Here is a 22258-nt window from a genome sequence, read left to right as displayed (position 1 = left end):
AAACTTTAGGATAAACAGAAGGAAATCTAAGGATAAAACTTCTGACCTAGCCACACTTCCCAACTTAAAAAACGTCCTAGAGAACTGAGATATATGTATGTATATAAATACGGACACACGTGTGTATGTGTGTACATGTGTGTGCAGGTATATGTGACTAGTTTTGTTATACTCCTTAACAGCTAACCATGGGAATGCTAAATGGGGACAGACATGCACACTGAGAGCTTATGAAAATTGTTTTCAAAAATTCAAAACCAGGGTGCTTAAGAGAGCTAAGAAAAATGGCTGGATTTTTTTTAAAAAAAACTATTTTCGCCATCACAAATGAAAATGATCCCCTTAAAGTAAAAAGGAACAGCATCTAGACAGAAGTACAAGGCAGCATACAGAATTCTTTCATGGGCTCTAGATTCAAAGGGTCATGTAAACCAGGCAAAAAGAACAAGGTAAATCAGAATCTACGTTACCTGCCTCTGGCTTTTTCTTCCCACGCCTAACCTATAACCCTCTTCCTCTTATCTCTTCTAAGTTGTACTAAATTGGCCTGGGAAAGTTTCTTTCTCCCTTCCCCTTTCCACCCTCACCCCTTTTCCTTCCTTCTTTTACCCACTGTCCCAACTTAAGTTCAAAAATGGCAATGAGCATAGAGTTGTGCTCTATCAATATACAGTTCTGGAAGAAAAATGGACAACAACAAAAAAAAGAGGCCATCACCTTCTAAAAATCTGAAAATGACCAGCAGTCCCTCTCCAAACTCCACCAATCTTCATGAACTTTATCTTGCCCTCTCATTAAACTGTTTAACCTTCTGTTTCAGTAAAACAGCTCTACCTTAATCAAGGATTTGCTGGACTTTTCCAGGCAACCTAAAGAAATCTAAACATCATTTATCATGTCATTTCCACAAGAGAAATAAAATCTGTGTTCCAAACAACAGACTTACCAATTCTTGGAACACGACCTATGCCCAAACTAGGAACTGTATATAATTTCCATCACACATGCTTCATGGGCAGGAGTAAAGACTCTGAAAAGCCAAAGTCTACTAACGGAGTTGTAATAGTAAGACCTGTTGGTGTTCACTGGAAATCATGGTCACTACTGTCTAACTAGATATTCTGACATATTTTCAAAGCTTTCTCTATGAAGAGAAAAATAACTAAATTTGAACATAAACCACAAAACCTTTCCTAAAGTATTCAATCATAGTATGCTGCCTCTTTAAAGAGAAAGGGAGAAAAAGGTACAGGAATAAATGCTACTACAATTTAGCACCACCACCAGAAAAATTTACTTTCCTTGTCCATTTCAAATTATTTAAGTAACAATGCTGATTTTTTTCCTCTGATCTTAGAACTTGCCTTTATTTTCCCCTAGAATCCTACCCACAATTCACACTTTCTTCTAAAATGTTTTTGAAATGTAAATATAGTGGGAGTAGAACATTACTAAGAGATTACTAAAATGTAGAGGGAAGAAATTTTGATGTTATATATATAAATCAAAGATATGGCACTTACATAGAGGTATTCAGCACTTCTCAGGTAATAACAAGGTAATAACAATGTCTGTAAGAGGAAATACGAGCTTCTGTTCATTGTGTGCTGTTCGCCTGGCTCTGAAGTAAGGAATGAGTCCAAGAGCAAAGCACAGTGCCAACTATCAGTATCCTTCATTTATTTCAACCCTGAAGAGTGCCACAACGATTCTGGAGAATAAGCCAAAGAGAGAGGCAGAGCCCCATGTAACTTACTATCTGGGTCTTCGAGAAGAATATCATTACAAGAGTCTGTATCTGAGTAGGTTCTTCGGCGTCGCTGGGAGAGTCGGTGAAGTGTAGACACTGGTTCTTTTACAGAGTGGCTACTCCTACAAATTCAATAAAACTCATTATTCTGTAAGGCCTTAAACAAATGACAACACCCTCAACTTAACTGGCATGGTTTTTTTATTTTTGTTTGTTTTTAGAAAGAGCGAGCATGCATGTGAGGAGGGTACAGGTAGGCCGGGAGGGACAGAGGGAGAGAGAATCTTAGGCAAGCTCTACAGTCAGCACGAACCAGACATGGGCCTTAATCTCATGACCCTGAGATCATGACCCGAGCTGAAATTGAGTCGGACGCTTAATGGACTGAGCTACCCAGGCGCCCCTTAACTGGAGTTTTAAATGACTTCTTCAAAAGAAAGAGGAACTATTTTTATTTCCGAATTTCTATTTTAGCAACATTCGACTCCTTCAGAGGTCAGGCCACAGGCAAGTCAGAACATGTAGAATCCAGCTGGTAACCTGAATATGACCTCTGAGCCAAACTAAATGGAAAGAGGGTAAAATAAAGCAACCTCTTTTATAGAGAAGGGTCCAGCGAGACCATAGATGTATCAGAGGGTTAACAAATGTCTGAGAACTACAAGTTATGACTTCACAAGTGCAGGTACCGAGTGTCAATCCATATCTGATCAAAAAAAGCAGAGTGAAGGGGACAGGCAAGTAGGTAAGGAACATGCTAGAGGTCAACTCACTGACAGCAGCAAAAACAGACATGGCAAATGGAGGCTACAAAAACTATTTTAAAAAGCAGTCTGTGGGGCTCCTGGGTGGCTCAGTCAGGTAAGCGTCAACTCTTGATTTCAGCTCAGGTCATGATCTCAGGGTGGTGAGATTGAGCCCCTATGTCCGGCTCCACACTTAGCGCTGAGTCAGCTTGGCCTTCTCCCTCTGCTCCTCACTGCCACGCCCCACCCCGCCCGGCTTGCATGCACGTGTGCACACACTCTCTCTCTCAAATAAATTAATAAGTATTAAAAAACAAATAAATAAAAAATAGTCTAGAAAATCAGAAAACTAGAAAAATCAATCTAAAATATCCAACACAGAAGCAAATCATCACCACTCAACAGCACTTCAGCTACCACGTGTGGAAAGCCCAGCATTACTGTTTGTGATGACAATCTTGATTTATCAAGAAAAAAATAATTTTAAAATTATAATTATATTTGGGGCACCTGGTGGCACAGTTGGTTAAATGTCTGACTTCTGGTTTCGCCTCAGGTCCTGATCTCAGGGTCCTGATCTCAGGGTTGTGATATCAATCCTCACACCAGGCTCCTCGCTCAGCACATCTGCCTAAAACCATCTCTCCCCTCCCCTCTGCCCCTCTCTCCCTTTCCCTCTGTCCCTCTCTCCCTTTCCCTCTGCCCCCTCTCCCTTTCCCTCTGTCCCTCTCTCCCTTTCCCTCTGCCCCCTCTCCCTTTCCCTCTGCCCCCTCTCCCTTTCCCTCTGTCCCTCTCTCCCTTTCCCTCTGTCCCTCTCTCCCTTTCCCTCTGCCCCCTCTCCCTTTCCCTCTGCCCCTTCTCCCTTTCCCTCTGCCCCCTCTCCCTTTCCCTCTGTCCCTCTCTCCTGCACATTCCCATGTTCTTTCTCTCTCCCTCTCTCTAAAATAAATAACTTTTTAAAAGAATTCTAATTATATTTTATCTAATAAGGAAGAAAGGATAAAATACAGTTCAGAAAAATTTCTGTCATAAAAATAAAAATTTGTAAAAGGGATCAAGCTTCTATTTTTCTAGAAAACTCAGCTGGTGAAACTCTTCATTCCCTGACAGGATTGGATATATATACATCACAGGGCTCGTCTGAGCACATGATAGTTCAGAGGTTACATAATCATGAAAGGGGGTGGGGAAGAGTGACAATATTAAGGGCTCAGTTAGCACTTTTTCTTAATGTAGAGAAATAAAAGCTACTGTCATTATAATTTCGTCACTTTCCAAAGAACTAAATAAGACAATCAGAGCAACTTAAAAGACTGACCCACCAAGATGAAGAACACTTTAGTAGCCTGGGATACTGGCAAGATCTATCTAGAAGACAAATGTCTTAAATGTGTTGATATGAATATATACTTTAAAATATCAATTGGTTTTTCTCTTTTTCAGTAAGATCTTTAATTCTTAACGAAACAGCAGATCAGCATGAATATATGACTATTAAAAGATGTAGTAAAATGAACCTAAACTTTGGACCCTTGATACCTCAAAAATGGATTTCTACTAACCATCATTTGACACAATTTCAAACGTTTTAAAAAGGTACAAGAGCAGACAAGGTGCTTACCTTGCTGGTTAATTTTAATTTATTCATTCATTTTATCTTCACTAACTACCTACTGGGGCTAGGCCCTATACTTAGACATACTTAGATTTGCTAAGCAAATCAGAACCAGGCTCTGCTCTAAAGAGTTTCCATCCCACACTACTTCATGTTAAAGGCCCAAAGAATTTCTCTAAGTAGGTATAATTCTGAAAGAACTTGATTAAAAGAAAAGGTTATTTTACCTCTCTGAGCTGCAAGAACCAGGATGGCTGACAGAACGTTTCATCTAGAAATTTAAAAAGAAAATGAGCATAATCCATACATTAAGTAGAATAATACAACTCTAACGTATTATCATTATCATAATTAACACAAATCTGCTCAGAGGAAAAGAAGACTGGCCAAGAAATTTATCTTTTACAGACTCGAGCAACACTAGCAGCACAATGTCAAGCTTTGTCCCTAATAACCATTAATTGGAATCCTTCTGAACACATATCAAAAACATGCTAGATCCTTTCCTCAATAATAAAAAAATTTTATATTTTATATATATCATATATATGTGTGTGTGTATATATGTGCATATATATAAAATATTTAAAACGTATATAACCAATCCAAAAAACCATACTATTTAAAGTAATATCTAGCAAGCCAGAAAATATTCTAGTAACTACCTCTCCCTCTCTTTTCTTAAATGCCACAAAAAGAGTCTAGTAGCAAAGCTTCTCTTTATAATTCATTATTCAGGTAGCTGTTACACAGATGTTCTAAAGTATGGTTTTCATGGAAGATGGCATTAGTAATTCAAGTCTTTAAAGAACTCAGAAGAAGAACCCTAAGTCTCAAATAGGTCTCTAAAACATATATTTTTTAAAAACTTTAAAAACCTGATTAAAAGCATTAATAGGGGCGCCTGGGTGGCACAGCGGTTAAGCGTCTGTCTTCGGCTCAGGGCGTGATCCCGGCGTTCTGGGACCGAGCCCCACATCAGGCTCCTCCACTATGAGCCTGCTTCTTCCTCTCCCCCTCCCCCTGCTTGTGTTCCCTCTCTCACTGGGTGTCTCTATCTCTGTCAAATAAATAAATAAAATCTTTAAAAAAAAATAAAAATAAAAAAAAATAAAAGCATTAATAAATACAACAAATACTATAAACTTAATTTAAAAGATCCAACTACTCCCCCCAAAAAATAGAAGAAGGTCCCCAATTAAAACAGATTATTTCAACGTTTAGCAAAGTACTAGAAAAGCAAAGTTTATGCTACAAACTAAGGACAGTTGCTTTTATATGCAGGGGCTCAAGGGTCTTACAAGTCCAAGTCTAACATCTGTGTTATGTAAATGCCTACTGTATTTGTAACAGGAGCCACCAGCTGCTCTGAGAAGTCCCAGCTGAAATGACAACAGATATGACCAACCCAATTTATAGTCCAGGAACACTAATATGATGGACATCAAGATGCAAATGGACATTAACACCTCCTTTAATAGAAATCAAGTCCTTTGGGATTCCTCACCCAAGGACATCCCCACTACAATTATCACTCAATCTGTGGGTCAAAATGACGATTGTTTGAATTTCTGATTATGATTTGAAATAAAATTGAAAGCAAATTTATTCTAGGAGGGACACAATGAGATTGACTACATAAAGTAGCTTAAAAATCAGTTTAAATAGTTTTAGAATTCCCAAATCCTTCAGTTTTATTTTCCATTTACTCATACTATTAAAAAAAAAAAAAAGATTTTCCCACAAAGACTGTCTGAACTTTTTTCCACACTGTGCCTCCAGAACTAATTATCATAAGCCACAAGTTCTGCTTGATGTATGAAGTAAAATGGCAAAGCAAGTAAAAATAAGCAGCCTCTAACCAATATTTTTTAGATTAGCTTATTGGACTTTCTGTAATGGCACTACTGATAAAAGGTTCTGATTTAAAAACAGACAGTTATTATAGTTTCATAGACAGAAAATACACGTATGACCTTTCTGGACTACAGAGCATTTGTAACAGGATTCTCCTCAGAAATTCAATACAAAAACAAGGCAGCTTTGAGGTGGTTTCATTGCATTTGATTCTATAAAGTCAAATACAGTCATATTTGTAGTGAAGTCTGTACTTGACACCTTAAAAAACGTGTAGCCCTTATATATCAATGTCAGGAACAGAGCACTAGAACCGACATCTATGGCCATACCATCCCGAACGTGCCCGATCTCGGAATAGAACACTCTGTATACATCCATCTCAAAAGATCTTTTCTTGTTCAACCATATAGGTTATTTCACAGTTCATAATACATCTATAATTGTTTTATAAAGCAATATTGTCAAACTGTTCTACTGAACACTACTGTCCTATGAGATGTTATTCAAAAATAGACAAGATGGGTGTCAAATAAATTTCAGAAACAATGCACACCACCTCTCCTTCTAAGAGATTCATAATATGTCAGCATAAAAGAGGTTCTAAGAAGTCCTATGACAGAGAAACCCAATTCATTTAACTTAGCACTTCCCAAAATAATTTGCCCATAAAACGCATTTTCATAGTACACCTATCCCAGAGGACATTATTAGCCCATCATACATTGATTAGAAAACAATGATCTAAATAAATTTAGGTAGTCATCTTTACTTAACCTCATATAGCTAATTTGGCTGGGGTGGATTAAAGAAATAAGTTGTAGAAATAAGTTGTACACTATTCTTTCTTCTAACAAATGAGCCTTCAAGTAATTGCTAAAATAGTAGCCAGGTGGCATTTTTCCTTCTATAAAAGGGCCCCTGAAAACACTTAGATGAAAGAAATGTAAAGTCTCATCAAACCCTGTCTCACCTACTAGTTCTGCACAGCTTGCCCGAGCAAGTTTATTAGCTTGGGAAGGACAACGAGTCCATCGCCCCCAGCAAAGAGTACTTGTTGTCCAGGGCAATCAGGAGGAAAGAAGCTAACACAAAGTACCCGTGTTAAAGAGGTCAGCCCCTTTGCAACGACCTGCTGGTGGAGGAGACTCTTTATTTTACAGATGAAGAAAATGAGGTCCAGAAAGATTAAGTAACTTGCCTACTCAAAGGGCTCAATTCCAAATACGGACTACAAAATACTGTTTCCCCTATATTGTGTTGCTTCAAACCCCTTAAAACTCCTATAAGATTTCCTTAATTTTATCCCTTTGCTTAATCTTATCCCTAATTTTATCCCAAGGAGAGCAGTGCCCCCAACCTCTTCCGTGTTACAACACCCACAGAGCATTATAATATTTTCCCAGCACACTGGGGTAAATGGCACAGCCCTCCAAGGGGAGGCAATCAGGACCTTGGCACACGCTGAGCCCAAAGAGCTGAAAGCCTCCAACACCAAAGATGAATACAATCTAAAAAAAAAAAAATTCAATCTGTTGACTATTTCCCTCCCACTGCCAGTTTCCTCCCTTAAAAATAAAAACAAAAACAAAAACAAACATGCAACATCACTGGAAGAAAAACAATTCCCAACCATTTGAACAGGAGAAGGTGACACAGGAGAAACCAAGGGATCCGGATGGGACAGCTGAAACATCTCAGGTTTAAACTTGGCATTCGCTATCTTCACACATTCCTCAAGTGTTGTGATGAATGTATTACATGTGGCACTAAGCAGAGAAGAGGCTTCATTCATGTTCTGAAAAATTACACACTGAGTTGGAACAGACTCACACACAACTATATGGAATCATGCACCACATTCTAATCAAGTGACTAAACATTATCTCCAACAGACACCTTACTAGCTTACATGCAAATCTACTTAAAATATACTACCTTAGAAAATTAAAGCAATACATGAATAAGAAATGTCTGTTCAAGCAAACAATGTATGAAATTAGAGTCTAAGAAAAAATGAGTTTTGCCTTTACACCAAATACCAACCATATTGAAAACTATGTACAAAAATGTATCTTAGATAAACCTAACCTAAACAATAATTTTCTAAGTATCCGAATTCCGAAGGAGGTGACAGCAGTGGAACACCCTGAGAATTACTTAGTGGCAGAAACAATTCATATCTGCCCTGAAACCCCTTCTCCCACTTCTTCCTTGCTAGAATACAACCCCTGATATTTTTTTAAGACAGCAGTGTGGCCTGACCCTGGGGGATGAATACAGACTGGTCTGAACCAGTCCTGGCTAGTCCATGACCCTCTGTCAAATACTGATATTTCTTAGTTTCCTTTGACCCAGACCAAAAAAAAAAGAGAGAGAGAGAGAGAGAGAGAGAGAGAAGTCCGCTGAGGAGGTGCTGAGACCTTTGTTCCCAGATAAAAGCCCGGGGCAGCAAGTTGAGAAGGTCTCTTTCTCCACCCTGGTTACCCCAACTGCCTCCTGCATCTTTGTGACCTTGGCAGTCACCCTGAAGCCTTGGGCATAAGGGGAAAAACCAAATACACCAAGAATGGCAGAGTGGAAGGACAGAACAAGCCCAGGTCCTTGACACTGTCACTGAGCTGCTGGAGCAAATTTGAGGGCACCGACCTCCAGAGCGCTTGTGGTGGAATGGTAAATGCCCCTAGGGTTTAACGTGCCTGCAACTAAAGGTGACCTCACAGAAGACTGCTCCCTACCAGGAGAAGGCCACAGGAGGGGCAGGAAGATTTCTTGTCCCATTTCTCCCAAGTTAGGTAGAAGGAGACTGGGAACCATACCGGCCTTTCACCCAGAGAACAGTAGGGCCCACCGATTCTCCTTTATCAGAAAGTGTGAACCTATTTCATAGCCAGGCCCCACAAATCTGAAAATTGATTCCTACATTACTGTTCTAGGACATTTTTAAAAAGTTCTTGATAAAGCTAAATTATCAACTCTCAGTCACTGAAACCTTATTACCAAAAGAAAGAGAACAGCCTTTGCCCAGTGATTCCAGCCCAGAGAACAAAGCCTGGAATGCCTCTTCCCCACCCCAAACTCCAAATCATTGGCTGCAAAGATAAGCCTTGATTCCCCAGAGAAACGTGCTGCTTCTTGACTTTCGCTGGTTACATAGATATAATCTAGATCTTACAGATATCCAGAGTCTGTAGTAGGGACAGCCCAGGATGGCTAAAAATAGCTCATTTTGAAAACGCTTCTCTGCCATCCTATGGGAAGAAGCTCACCCACCAGGGTATTACAAAGCATAACCAGGGGCGCCTGGGTGGCTCAGTCATTAAGCGTCTGCCTTCGGCTCAGGGCGTGATCCCAGCGTTCCGGGATTGAGCCCGCATCAGGCTCCTCCGCTGGGAGCCTGCTTCTTCCTCTCCTCCCCCTGCTTGTGTTCCCTCTCTCCCTGGCTGTCTCTCTCTGTCAAATAAGTAAATAAAATCTTTCAAAAAAAAAAAAAAAGCATAACCAGACATGAAGGCATCATCTTTGTATATACCTCTATGCTGGGAGATGAAGGATTCTCATCATGGTGAACAAATTCTTGGATAGTATGTACTTGCTGCATTAGGAGATCACAGTAGAGGCGAAGTTCGGACATTTTGGTTTTCAGAGATTCACTGGTTTCACTTATTTCTGAAAAGAACACATATAAACATTCAGTTAGATTGTTTTTATATCCTTTGAGAACTGGTCAGTGAACTCACTGAGCCACCCAGGAGCCCCAACCACTGGATGTTTTATACAGGATATTCCCATTCCATTACTCATCTTTCATTTAAAAAGTACTTATATTTTTTCTTTCGTAAATTGTCTTTTCTAACCTTTACATATTTCTCCAGTTCTGATGTTCGGTTTTTCTCTTAATAATATACAAATTAATAATTTATAAAAGTTCTTACACATTAAAGAGAGCAATCTTTCCCCTGTCTTAGATACTGAAAGCACTTTTCCAGATTTATCTGTTCTCTTTCAGTTTTCTTTATTGTGCATTTTGACCTATAGAAGTTTTTAATTTTTATGTAGTTAAAACTACTACATAAACATCTTATTTTCTTCTGTTCCTTTCATAATTTTGCCTTCACATTATATTGTTTTCAGAATTAAGAGCTTACTTTCTTTTCTTTAATATGTCCAGACACAGTAAATAACCAGCCATAATCTCAGCCATTCACTTACCAACACCTTCTCAACTAGCAGTGTAAATAGCAGAGGAAGCAGGGGAAAATACACGTAGTAAATCCTGGTATTTCTCCATGTTCCCTGAATCAGTGGCACAGCTTTTGTGATACTAGCCACGAAGCCACTCTGGCCACAGTGGGCCAAACCAGCTCTATCTGCCCATTTGACCTACCCTAAATTAGTTTCTACTCAAATGTAAGTCCATTCCTTCTTTTTTTTTTTTTAATTGTAGTACAATACATATAATGAAATTTACCGTTTTAGCCATTTTAAGTATATAGCGCAGTGACATTAAGTACATTCACAATGTCCTACAACCATTAGTCTCCAGAATTTCTTCATCTTCCCCAACTGAAATTCAACAATATAGCCCCATCTCCCCTGCCTCCTAGCCCCTGTCAACCATTATTCTACCTTCTGTCTCTATAAATGTGACTACTCTAGGTACCCCAGTATGTGCAAACATAGAATATTTGTCCTTTTGTGACTGGCTTATTTCACTTACCTTTCTAGATTCACCCATGTTGTAGCATGTGTCTGGATTTCCTTCCTTTTAAAGGTTGAATAATATTCCATTGTATGTATACACATTTTGTTTATCTCTTTGTCTATGGACATTTGGGTTATTTCCACCTTTCGGCTATTGTGAATTTCCATTCCTTCTTATCCTACCTTTAGCCATACTCTACCCATGATGTTCTTTCATATATTTTTAAATTATTATAAATTCAATTCTGGGCCTTCATTTTTCAATACCCATAATTTAGTGTTTTCAGTAATCTAACTAACTTCTACTATTTTTTAATTATAAAAGAAATATATTCTCAATGAAAAATTTTGGAAAACCAAAAAATATAGAAAAGAAAAATCAAACAACTGCAAACTCACTACCAAAATATATATATTTTTTAAAGATTTTATTTATTTATTTGAGAGAGAGAGCATGAGCAGGAGGAGGGACAGAGAGAGAGGCAGAAGCAGACTTCCCGCTGAGCAGGGAGCCTGATGCTTGAAAAGTGAGTCTCCTTCCCACAAATTACCTTTCCAAAGGGAACAACTTGACCAATTTTACATATCTTTCCTGAGCTAATCAATGAATGGATTTGTAATTTTGTTTTGTTTTGTTTTAATTTTACTTATTTATTGGACAGAGAGAGAGAGACAGAGAGAGAGCACAAGCAGGGGGAGTGGCAGGCAGAGGGAGAGGGAGAAGCAGGCTCCCAGGCTGAGCAGAGAGCCCAACACAGGGCTCGATCCCAGGACCCTGGGATCATAACCTGAGCCGAAGGTAGACACTTACCGGACTGAGCCACCCAGGCACTCCTAGATATGTAATTCTGAATCCCGCTTTTTTGCAATTATCATTTAACGTTGGGCATTTTCTCACATTATTAAAATTCCTTGTAAACATTTTACTGGCTACGTATCAACTTATTGTCAGCCTTTAGTTTACTGAACCATTCCCCTAAATTTCAACCTTTGCATCGTTTACAGTTTTTTTACTATGATGAGTATCTATGCATGTAAATTATCTACATTTCTGATTATGTCTTTAGGATAGATTACTAAAAGTGCAAAGGACACTTTACATTTATGTTTAACAAAATATTCTCATCACAAAAGAAAAATTTATAGTTACCTTTTTCTTTTTTCGTCCTCGTATCAGTCAAACAGGCTTTGGAGCTCCCCAGAGCAACCAGCCACCTCTGTCTTTCCGCCGCGTTCACCGCCTTCATGTAGAAATGCTGCTCGCCTGGAATGATTAATTCCATTCTTGTGTTGTCTGCTGAATGGACTATGATGATAAACACGGGGGGATACAGTCACGAACTTCAGCAATTTGGGGAGAATCCATCACTCTCACACAGTATTAGATGTTTCAGACACACTGAAGACAAGAAGTCGCGCTTCAGGATGCAGGCACTGCCTCTCCCTAAAGGGCTACCTGGCGACCCCTCAAAACCGCACGCTCACATATACTCACGCTGGCTGGGGGGCCGAAGTGGCGGTGGCAAGAGAAAGAGAAAACAGCACTAAAAACTAAAAACTCCCTCTCTGGGGGCTGCCTGTACTACTTTAAATACACAGGCACTGTCCCACTTATCAGACATGTTTTATCGATTTCTTTGAAAGCAAAGTCTGTTTTTTAGTATCCCCCAAGCCTAGGACAGTGCCTGACATTCAGAAGAAGCACAATAAAGGGTACCTATGGCCACCTTCCATTAGCACAGCAGTCCAGAACTAAGGGCACACCAAAAGCATGAGTATTTGAGATCTTCTCCTCTCCCCCCCACATCCTGCTCCTCCTCTCCTACACCACCCCTGCCTTGATACTATGACAAAAGAGAACTAATCAAGGATTATACCAAGCCAATCCTCAATCTTTGCTTTAAGATTAAATTTGTGGTACACTGTCCTTAATCAACAAGCATTTACTCAGCTCAGAAGAGCTGGTAAAGGGGGAAGATAGGAGAGGAGAAAGAAAGGAGTCTTTGCTCTAACAGAGCTGACAATTTAACCTGGGAAAAAAACTGACACACCAAAAATAACTGAAACAAGTAAATGATAAACTCTTTGGTACAGAGACATCCGGTGTAATTAAAATGAGAGAAAGTAAGAAGAGGTAGGAAATAAGGCCTCAGGAAGAAGGATTTGACAATAGTAGGATTTAGTTAAGGGAAAAACTCCACTAAAGAGGCCTAGATGAGGAAATAAACATAATAAACATAATCCTGAGTAGATAAGCGTAAATACAGCCTCGTGTTGTATTACATGGTAATGATATTCATGAATGGACAAGCTGAGTTGAGCCAAATTTTCAGGGGCCCTGAAAGTCTGACAGAAGCCCTCATTTATATGATCAATTACTGAAAATATTGACCAGATGTACTATGGCAAATAGTGCCACAAAAGCTTTGCTAGCTTATTATTCTACTTATAAAGACCATCCTCGGATGTACATAGTGAGATATATAAACATGCAATAATCAATGATGGGTGCAAAAGATTTCCAATCTCGGATAAAACTACTGAAATCCCCAGGCTCCAAGAGTAACTTTTTTTTGGCTACTTGTTAATACTAGTGAAAGCACCAATAGCTACCTCAAAAGAAAATAAAGCTCTAATTTCTAATAATTGTTGCTACAAATGAAAATAAAAGGACTCCTTTTTTTTTTTTTAAGTAGGATCCATGTCCAATGTGAGTCTTGAACTCACAACCCTGAGATCAAGAGTCGAGCACTCCACCAATTTAGCCAGCCAGGCACTCGAGGATGACTCCTTTTTAAGCATACCAAAATTGGTGTGTTAATCAAAGATGTCCCCTCCAGAGCAGTCACCTGAGAAGACAACAAAGTTAAGAACAAGGCTCCCAAAACATCAAGTTCTTAGCATAAAATGGACAAGACCTCTATATGCAAAACTGTAAAACATTACTGAAATTAAAAACCTAATTAAATACAGGAATATACCATGTTAATAGGTCATAAGACTCAATATTGTGGAGAACATAATTCTCCCTAAATTGATGCATAGATTCAATATAATTCCAGTCAAAATTCCAGCAGACTCTTGTGGAAATTTACAAGCAGATTCTAAGTTGTCTTAAGGAAATGCAAAGGGCCAATAATAGCCAAGACAATCCTGAAAAAGAACAAAGTCAGAAAACTTAGACTATCAGATACTAAGAAGTATAAAGCTAAAGAAATTAAGACAGTGTGATATTGGCACAAGGATAGAAAAGCAGGCCCTTGGAACAAAAGACAGTCTAGAAAAAGACCCAATGTACACGGTCACTCACTTCGTGACAAAGATGTTCCTATGGTGCACTAGGTGAAAGGCTGCTGTTTTCCATAATTGATACTCAGTCAACTGAATATCCCTACAAGAAAAAATGAATCTTAACCCCTGTTGATACCATATATAAAAATAAATTTTAAGTCAATCACAGACCTAATATGGACTTAACTAGACGAGGTAAAACAGTAAGACTTCAAGAAGAAAAAAGATTTACTAAGCAGGACATAAAGGGTTCTAATTTAAAAAACTGAAAAATTGGACTTTATTGAAATTAAGAACTTCTGTTTATCAAAAGATACCTTTAACAGAAAGAAAATGCAACCCACGAAGTGGAAGAAGACACAATATACTCATTCAGACTATATAAAGAACTCCTACAAATCAACATGAAAGATAGCCCAACGTGGAAATTAGGCCAAAGACTTGAAAAGGGACTCCAAAAGAAGAGGATGTTCAAATGGCTAATTAATATCTGAAAGAAAAAAAAAAAAACTCATCATTAGTTATTAAAGAAATACAAGTTAAAACTACCATACCAGTATATACCCTAGAAATATTCAAAATCTTAAAACTGATAATGCAAGTTTTGGCAAGAATGCAAAGCACCTGGAACTCTCATGCTCTGCTCGTTCAAGAATAAATTGGCACAACCACTTTGGTAAACAGTTTGGCATAATCTACGACAAAGATTCTCTCCTTGGTCAAACTTCAGTCAAGCTCCTCTGAGCCCTCTGCTTGACTAGGCCTGCCTTGGGCTTCCATCTCTGTCCTTACACGGTCCAATTTTAGCAGGAATTCTGCGAAGTCCGTTTAGCCAGAATCCTCCACCATCAATATCTGATTACTCCCAATCTCTGAAAAAATTCCTCTACCGCCAACATCCCCCAGGTAATATCTGATCACCCAGCCTGCCTTCAGCAAGAATCCTAAAGGTCAGTTTAGCAAGAATGCCCCCTACTCCCTGATGTTTTATCTTAGTAATTTTCCATCCACCGACCCCCCCCCCGACCCCTTGGCTACAAATTCCCACTTTTCCTTATCATATTCTGAGTTGAGCCCAATCTCTTTCCCCTACTACAAAACCCCACTGCCGTACTCCCTACACTTATCAAGAGAGACTGGAATAAAGTTGGTCTTACTAGCAAGTATCAAGAGCAATTTTCTCTTTAATACTGCTAAAGCTAAATGTATTAATATGTCCAATGCCTCAGCAATGCTACTTCACTTTCAGATACATACTGAAGAGAAATGCACACATATGTTCAAAAAAAGAAATATATAAGGATCTTTATGGCACCTTTACTCATTATAATCCCAAATGGAAAAAATATATATATACAACAATACTAAAATGGATAGCCAAATTGTGGGATAATCATACAGCAGAAATACTACAAATCAATAAGAATGACTGAACTATTACACAGAACAACATGGATGAACTTCACAATGTTGAGTGAAAGAAGCCAACACACACACAAAATACTGATTTATTCCATGTATAAAATGTTCAAAAGTAGGTAATATTTATCTATGGCAATAAAAGATTAATGTTTACTTTTTAGAGGAATTAGTGGCTGAGGAGACAGGATAATATCCCAGCATCTGGGATGCTGATAATATTCGAATTCTTAATCTGATTGGTGGTTACATGAATGTATGCATTTTGTAAACATTTTTCAAGCTGAATATTTAAGATTTGTTTCCTCTTCTGTATGTTATTCTTGAACAGAATGATTCCTTCAAACAAACAACAACAGTAAAAACGCTGCTATAGCTTGAAACATTTTAGAATTGCCGTAGGATTCTGCCACTAAGTCTTTTAAATATCCTCAAGGGTGGAGAATCTTTGAACTTGGTAGTTTGATTTCTGACTTTTACCAAGTATCATTTGGAATCAAATCTGGGGAATAAAATGAGATTAAACCATCCTTTAAAAAAAAAAAACTCATGCTTTGAATGTATTTTTCTTGTGCGATTTATAAACTGGTTCATAAGGCAATTCTTTTTTATTTTTAAAGATTTTATTTATTCACCTGAGAAAGAGAGAAAGAGAGAGTACACATGCACAGTGGAGGGAGAAGCAGACTCCATGCCAAGCAGGAGACTGACGCAGGGCTCGATACCAGGACCCTGAGATCACGACCCGAGCCAAAGGCAGCAGCTTAACCGACTGAGCCACCCAGGGGCCCCCAGATGGCAATTCTAAAAGAGGAGTTCTAAAGTGTTACAGGTGATGATGGTGCAATTAAAAATAAGTACATCAAAAATGAGTAGCTGGAAGGCCAACACTTACTGGTATCCATTTCAGTATGTTTGTTAAAAATAAACAACAAAATCATACTGCAAATATTTCAGAGAAGACGCAGTAACAATACACTAGACTGAAGTGTTTCTGTAACTTAGATAGCTATGACTTCCTTCCATTAGAATAGTAGTAATTCTCAACTAACAGGAGCGTGTTACAATCACTTGGCAGACGTGCATTATGGAGAAAGCTCTCTGGATGACACTGATCTACCCCAAGTTATGAATCACTGCTGTGGAAAGAGCCCTAGTGGTAAGAAGTCTTAAATGAATGTGAAGAATCAGATGTGTAGCAAGCAAAACTTCTACTTTGTCTCCATGGCTAAATCATACTAAGAACCACCATGAAACCACACAAATTTAGCAATCCAGCCCTGGAAAATGTAACATAACGCATTAGCTGGTGCTTTGGTTTAATCTGAATAAGAAAATGCACAGAGCAGTAAGATTACTCTGAAGCGTTTGATAGCTATGACCAAGAGCTCACTGTGTCAAAGAAAGTACCCTTCAGGAAAGACAAGTATTCAAGCTACAGAAGAAAAATTTAAAAAGCCTGTAGGTGTTTGATATTCACTCCTCCAGTACTTTAGTTTTTCCTTCAATACCTTGAAGAATTCAGTACTTTTTGTTATCATTTTATCTGATCTCTCCTACCTACCTCCACCCCACACAACCCAACCTCACATACAAATGAATCAATGGTCCATGAAACTTTCCACCATGAAAATTACAGCATGACCTATTGCTTTATTTCTTCTCTTTTGGGAGAAAAGGAAAATATCTCTATCACCCAGAAGAGCTTATCTCTGATTCAGCAAAGAACTAGAGTTTATGACTCTGACTTCATGTTTTATCAAAAACCTTACAGAGCTTGCCTCATTATCTTCAGCTTTTTTTTTTTTAATAAGCTCTATGCCCAACGTGAGGCTTGAACTCATGAACCCAAGACCAAGAGTTGCACGCTCTACTGACTAAGCCAGCCAGGCACCCCTGCCTCATCATTTGTAAAGCTCAGCTTCTCATCTCACAATACCTTTACCATGAGAATGAAAGAGAACACTTGTGGACTCAATGTGGACACTGAAGTAGCATCCTCAAGAGATTATTTTTCAGGTCCAAATTGGAAGACTAACACTATAAGATTTTTGAATTTCAACTCAAAGTACACGTATAAAAGGAGAAATGCAAAAAACTGTGCTTAACAATGCTAAGTGCCACTCGTAATTGCTAAGGAAATATATTAGAAGAGCCCTATCGGACTAGAAATACTTTTTTCCCCTCTTTTTAGATTGCAGTGAAGAACGCTTTACTTGCCTAACTTCAAATTTCTCTAATTTCACATATTCACTTACCTTTAATTTCACAAACTGCCATCTTTATACTTCCTTTGCTCCCTTTGCAAACATCATCTTGTGAATCATAGTAGGACAGGATTCCATTATCTAGAACAAACCAACGAGGCTGCCAACCTACAAAGATTATAAATAACAAAAGATTAATAAGAAATTACTTTAATTCACATAGAAAACTATGATTTCAAAATTTGCCATCCATGTTTTCTGGGTCTCAAGTAACATTCTGACAATACAATTTTTAATGGCCAAGGCTTACCCAAAATGCTCTTGCCTCAGTCCCACCTTGTTGGGAGAGCCTTCTGCAGAAATCTGTCGATCAGCATAGATATAGGGAGTAATACCTTTATTCTGGCTCACAACCTTCTCATTAACAACCCATGAGACCCATCCTCAATAATAACCCTACACAAGGTAAAACATGGCTTCCCCCTTTCCTGAAGGGAAGAGAGTTGGGTTTCAATGCAATTGAAAAAGCAACAGAAACACAGATTCTAGCCCCAGCTCTATTCTCACTCTTTAGTTAGATAAACTGAAACAAATCTTTTCATTTCGATATATATAAAAAATTCTCAGTCTCCATAATGATTGGATTGAACAAGAGGACCTCTCAGGTGCCACCCAGACCTTTAATTCTGCAATGTGACCTTCCCCTCTTTCACATTTTGCCTAAGCAAACTCCCTTGCACAAGTGAGTGCTAAATGAATTCTAATCTCTTCCACAGAAGCTGCATAGTCTGTGGTGGGAGCATGGATTCCCCACACTCCCTCTCTCCTTGCCCGGCTACTGCACAGCTCAGGCAGAAAAGCTAGAAACTGCAATCATTCATTTCATTTGCGTTTACTCAGTGACTAGATCACACAACCGTCCTAGACTTGGCTCTACAGCAAAGCTGAGGATGAGGTTGATGGCTTTCCTCAGAGTTCAACTGCCACTCTTGCAAGCCAAACTCAGTGTTCCCTAAAATCTTATCAAGCATGCTACTAATTTACAACAGTTCACTGATTAATAACACAGTGACCATGAGCACAGTGCCTCGCTGAAGGCAGTGTGACTATCCTTGTTCTTTCTGTAACTATTAAATCACAATTCAGCCTGGTTACATTAGACATAGCCTGCTATATGCTTAATCAATTCAGTTTTTCCAGGGCCGAATAGTATCAAATAGTTTTCAGGGAGATTCATTCTTACCTCCTGATAAAGACCCAGGACTTATCCCCCCAAATAGCTTTTCCTGTAACACTTTTGAAATGACATCATAAAGAGGTTAAATTTCACAAGAGGGAATGTCATAATACAGTTCAGAAAGATGGATATCCAAAATAATTAAAAACTTTTCAAACACTTGGAAAATTCTTATTATGAAACACTATAACCTTTAATGAGGCCTATCCTAACAAATCAAAAGGTAAGTTCTTCTGGTACATGAACTTTATCTTGCTTGTCACTGCATTCCCAGCATCTAGAATGGTGCCTGGCACATAACAGGTGATAAAAAAAAAATGTATTTCTCAAGTGATTAAATGAGTGATTAAACGCCAAAAAAGTGGGATATTGCACGTTATCCATGCGAGCAAAGATATGCAGTATATTCCATGAGAGTATATTGTATATTGAGCATGCACAGAAATGAGGAAACCATTATCTTTCCAAACACTAATTCACCGAGGCAAACAAATTATAAGCAAGGTGGTAAAAGTACACTCCACTTCAGGTCCGGTGTGCCTATAAGACAAATTGTGACTTTGTAAGCCTGCATTATTGTGATTCAATATCTCTTTAAAACAAATAATAAGCAAAATGACTCATGTAGAATTTGTAGTAATTTGAAAGGTGACCAAAGTTAAATATATTAAAATAATTAAGACTGTTATCTCTACACACCTTTTTGAAGAAATATTTAAAACAATCTAATTGATTCACACATTTATACAACAGAGGACTAGATCTTTGTGAAAAAGATTCATAGGCGTTGTTTAAAAAAAAAAAAACACAAAACTTCCTTTTTATTTCAACTACCAAATGTTACTGAAATCCTTAATCTCTACAAAGGAGTCTCAAAGAACACTGTCATGAAACTGAAAGATTCCTTCAAAATCATTCAGTACTAACAGCTGCTCATTCTTCTGACCTAAGATGAACTAAAATTAATAATCAGTATGCCACTGAGTCAAATTTATATTTTTAAAGTGGAATTCTTCCAAACAAAAGATTTCATTTCAGCAAGCTTCTACAATGCATACTAGCAAGATGCTTAAATGCTCTGCAAAGACTAAAAGCTTAAGCACATGTGGTTAAAAGCTCAACCAGCTGGGGCTCAGTGCCCTAGATGAGAAAGATGGCCACCAAGACCACATTCCACTACAGGAATAAATTATGAGTCATCTCAGTAATTACCCATTGCTCTAGGCTAGGCATAAGTGGTTCCTCCCAAGACACTGTTGACACCATTGCTTATGAGAGTTTGCAATGAGATGATCATTTGCATTTCAAAGCACAGAAACCACTGTCTTTAAAGTTAATACCGTATCTCAACTAAACAGCTTAACTGTTCTCACAACTGACCAAATGAGAATGCTTAGGAAAAAATATTTACCTCGTTTTTTAAAAGTTTCCTGCTAAAACATGTTATTTATAGAAACAAAATGTTTGACATTTTAGTGTGAGCAAAATAAAACATGCATGTATCAAAAATGTTAAATCATTTGCTGCTATAAAATCAGGCTTTAGCATTCCAATTAATCGGAAAGAAAGAAAGAGGGAAAAAGAAAAGGAGAGGAAGGAGAGGAAGGAAGGGAGGGAGGGAGGAAGGAAGGAAGGAAGGGAGGAAGGGGCAACCATAGCTCAATGATTATGCCTTAAAGTGTTTATGTGCAGATTTTGCACAAGGTCAGGGTGGACACAAATGGAGTGTACCATGCAGTTCAGTTACCAAGAGGTTCAATACTTTGAGCAGAGTAAGTAAGTGGATAGCAAGTCAAGATGCCTATTATACTGAAACAAGAAATTTATTTGCTACTTAATCTTACTTTAAACCTATTTCCTTTCCTCTAATGTGGTGAGATCATAGAATTCTGGAGTTGGAAGACACCTTTCAAGATACGCTAACTGATCATCCTATATTTCACAAACTGAGATCTTAAGAGGGTTAAGTGACTTGTCCTTACTGTTGGTTGATGGCAGAGATGGGCCTACAACTCTGAATTAAGGATCTTTTAATGAACCAGGCTGTTGGGTTCATGGAAAAAGACCCTTCCTGGCTGGCCTCTCATTTCTAAAGAAACACAAATTCTTCGGAGTTTTTCCTTCCAACCCACTTCATGGGTGACATGACACTGACTGTTCCACTTCTGTGTATTGCCGCTATTTCTCACCCTTACCTTAATTCCAAAACATAAAGATAGCTCACTGACAACCAACTCTTAAGAGAACGTTATCTGGGGACAATTTAACCACTTAAACAAGAGAACTTTTAAAATAAACCGAGCTAAAATTTCCTATAAATGTGAAAAATATAGACAAGATTTCTTAAAACTGAATCTTGATCCTACAGGATCCATTCTAGTCCTATACCCTGAGAACTCAGTTATTAACAAAATGCCGAATCAAGTGTGAGTAAGGATGGAGATTGCAACAACACACGCAGAGTGACTGGAAATTGTTACGGAAGCCACAGGAGGAAGTTAAGTATTATTACACTGGGAAAGAAGTGATCAGGCGCACTGCCCACCCTTAGGAAGGTGCGCAGTCTCGAACCGTCCCCTGCAGAGGCCAGTTCTAACAGGGGACAGAGCGAGGGATTAAGCCCGGGAAGCAAATGGAACCCGTTCTCTGTGAGGGTCACTACAAGCCAGGCAAAGGGAGGGGCCCCTGACCCTCCTTTTCCGCAGGCCCCCACATAAACCCGCCCAAGGCCCCCGGCCTCTTCCCGCCGCCCCCCGGGGTACCCGAGCCCTCTGACCTGTGAGATAGTTGGTCCACTTGTACAGAACCCCCTCCATGCTTCAGAGCCCGGCGTCGCGCATCCTCCTGGCCGGGCGCCGGCCGCGGTGCTGGGTAGGCGCGGAGCCTGGGCAGCCCCTCCCGGCCCGCCCGGGCACTCCCCGGGCAACCCCGCCGGCACCTAGCCGCCCTCAGCCCAAGCGCGCGCCGCCGGGACGTGGCGGCCCTTAGAGGCCGGGGCGGCGGCCGCCGCGTGGAGCTCGGGGGCCGTCAGGCGTGGTCTCAGACATCCCCGGGCGAGCCTCGGCGGCGGCGGCGACAAAATCACGACCGCAACCGGCCTTCGGCTCGCGCTTTCACCCACACAGCTGTTCCCTCCCGCGTCCCGGCGCTCCCTCCTCCTCGCCCGCCTTCCTTCCCCCCGGGCTCCCCGTTTGTTTTCATTGACCCCGACGTCGCTTTCACTTCCTGGATGAAAGGGGCCGGCTCGTCCCGGGAAACCCCTCCCCGGCGGCGGGGCTGAAGGAGCGGGCGCGGCCTGCCGCCCAGCCGCGGTACTAGAGGCTGCGGGAGGGGGCTGGCGGGCGCCGCGCACCCTTGGCCTCCCAGCCAGGCTACCAGACTCCTCCTCACCCTCCTTCAGGCCCTCGGCCGGCGGTCCCGGGGCTCCCCACA

The 22258-nt window shown here is 39.7% G+C and overlaps 1 protein-coding gene across 4 annotated transcripts in view; it reads right to left on the bottom strand.

The window, feature by feature from the left end:
• PLEKHA3 (pleckstrin homology domain containing A3) overlaps positions 1–22022 on the bottom strand; it is a 40152-nt gene extending 18130 nt beyond the window's left edge. Inside the window, exons 1-7 of one of the 4 annotated variants that reach the window (XM_045806212.2) lie at positions 21603–22022; positions 17641–17757; positions 11823–11936; positions 9501–9637; positions 7602–7766; positions 4339–4382; positions 1757–1872 (exon numbers count right to left, since the gene is read on the bottom strand). In XM_045806212.2, coding sequence (XP_045662168.1) covers positions 1757–1872; positions 4339–4382; positions 7602–7766; positions 9501–9637; positions 11823–11936; positions 17641–17757; positions 21603–21642 — 733 coding nt within the window. In that variant the 5' untranslated portion in view covers positions 21643–22022. Of the gene's footprint in view, positions 1–1756; positions 1873–4338; positions 4383–7601; positions 7767–9500; positions 9638–11822; positions 11979–14280; positions 14454–17640; positions 17758–21602 lie in introns of those variants that run through there. The other 3 variants (XM_045806211.2, XM_045806213.2, XM_045806214.2) reach the window with 3 other exon arrangements.
• Between the last annotated feature and the right edge of the window lie 236 nt (positions 22023–22258).

Source organism: Ursus americanus, chromosome 1, assembly GCF_024610735.1.
Source record: "Ursus americanus isolate L20-20 chromosome 1, mUrsAme1.1.p, whole genome shotgun sequence".
Taxonomy (NCBI): domain Eukaryota; kingdom Metazoa; phylum Chordata; class Mammalia; order Carnivora; family Ursidae; genus Ursus; species Ursus americanus.
The sequence above is the reverse complement of the archived record's forward strand: the minus strand, read 5'-3'. Positions and strand labels throughout refer to the sequence as shown.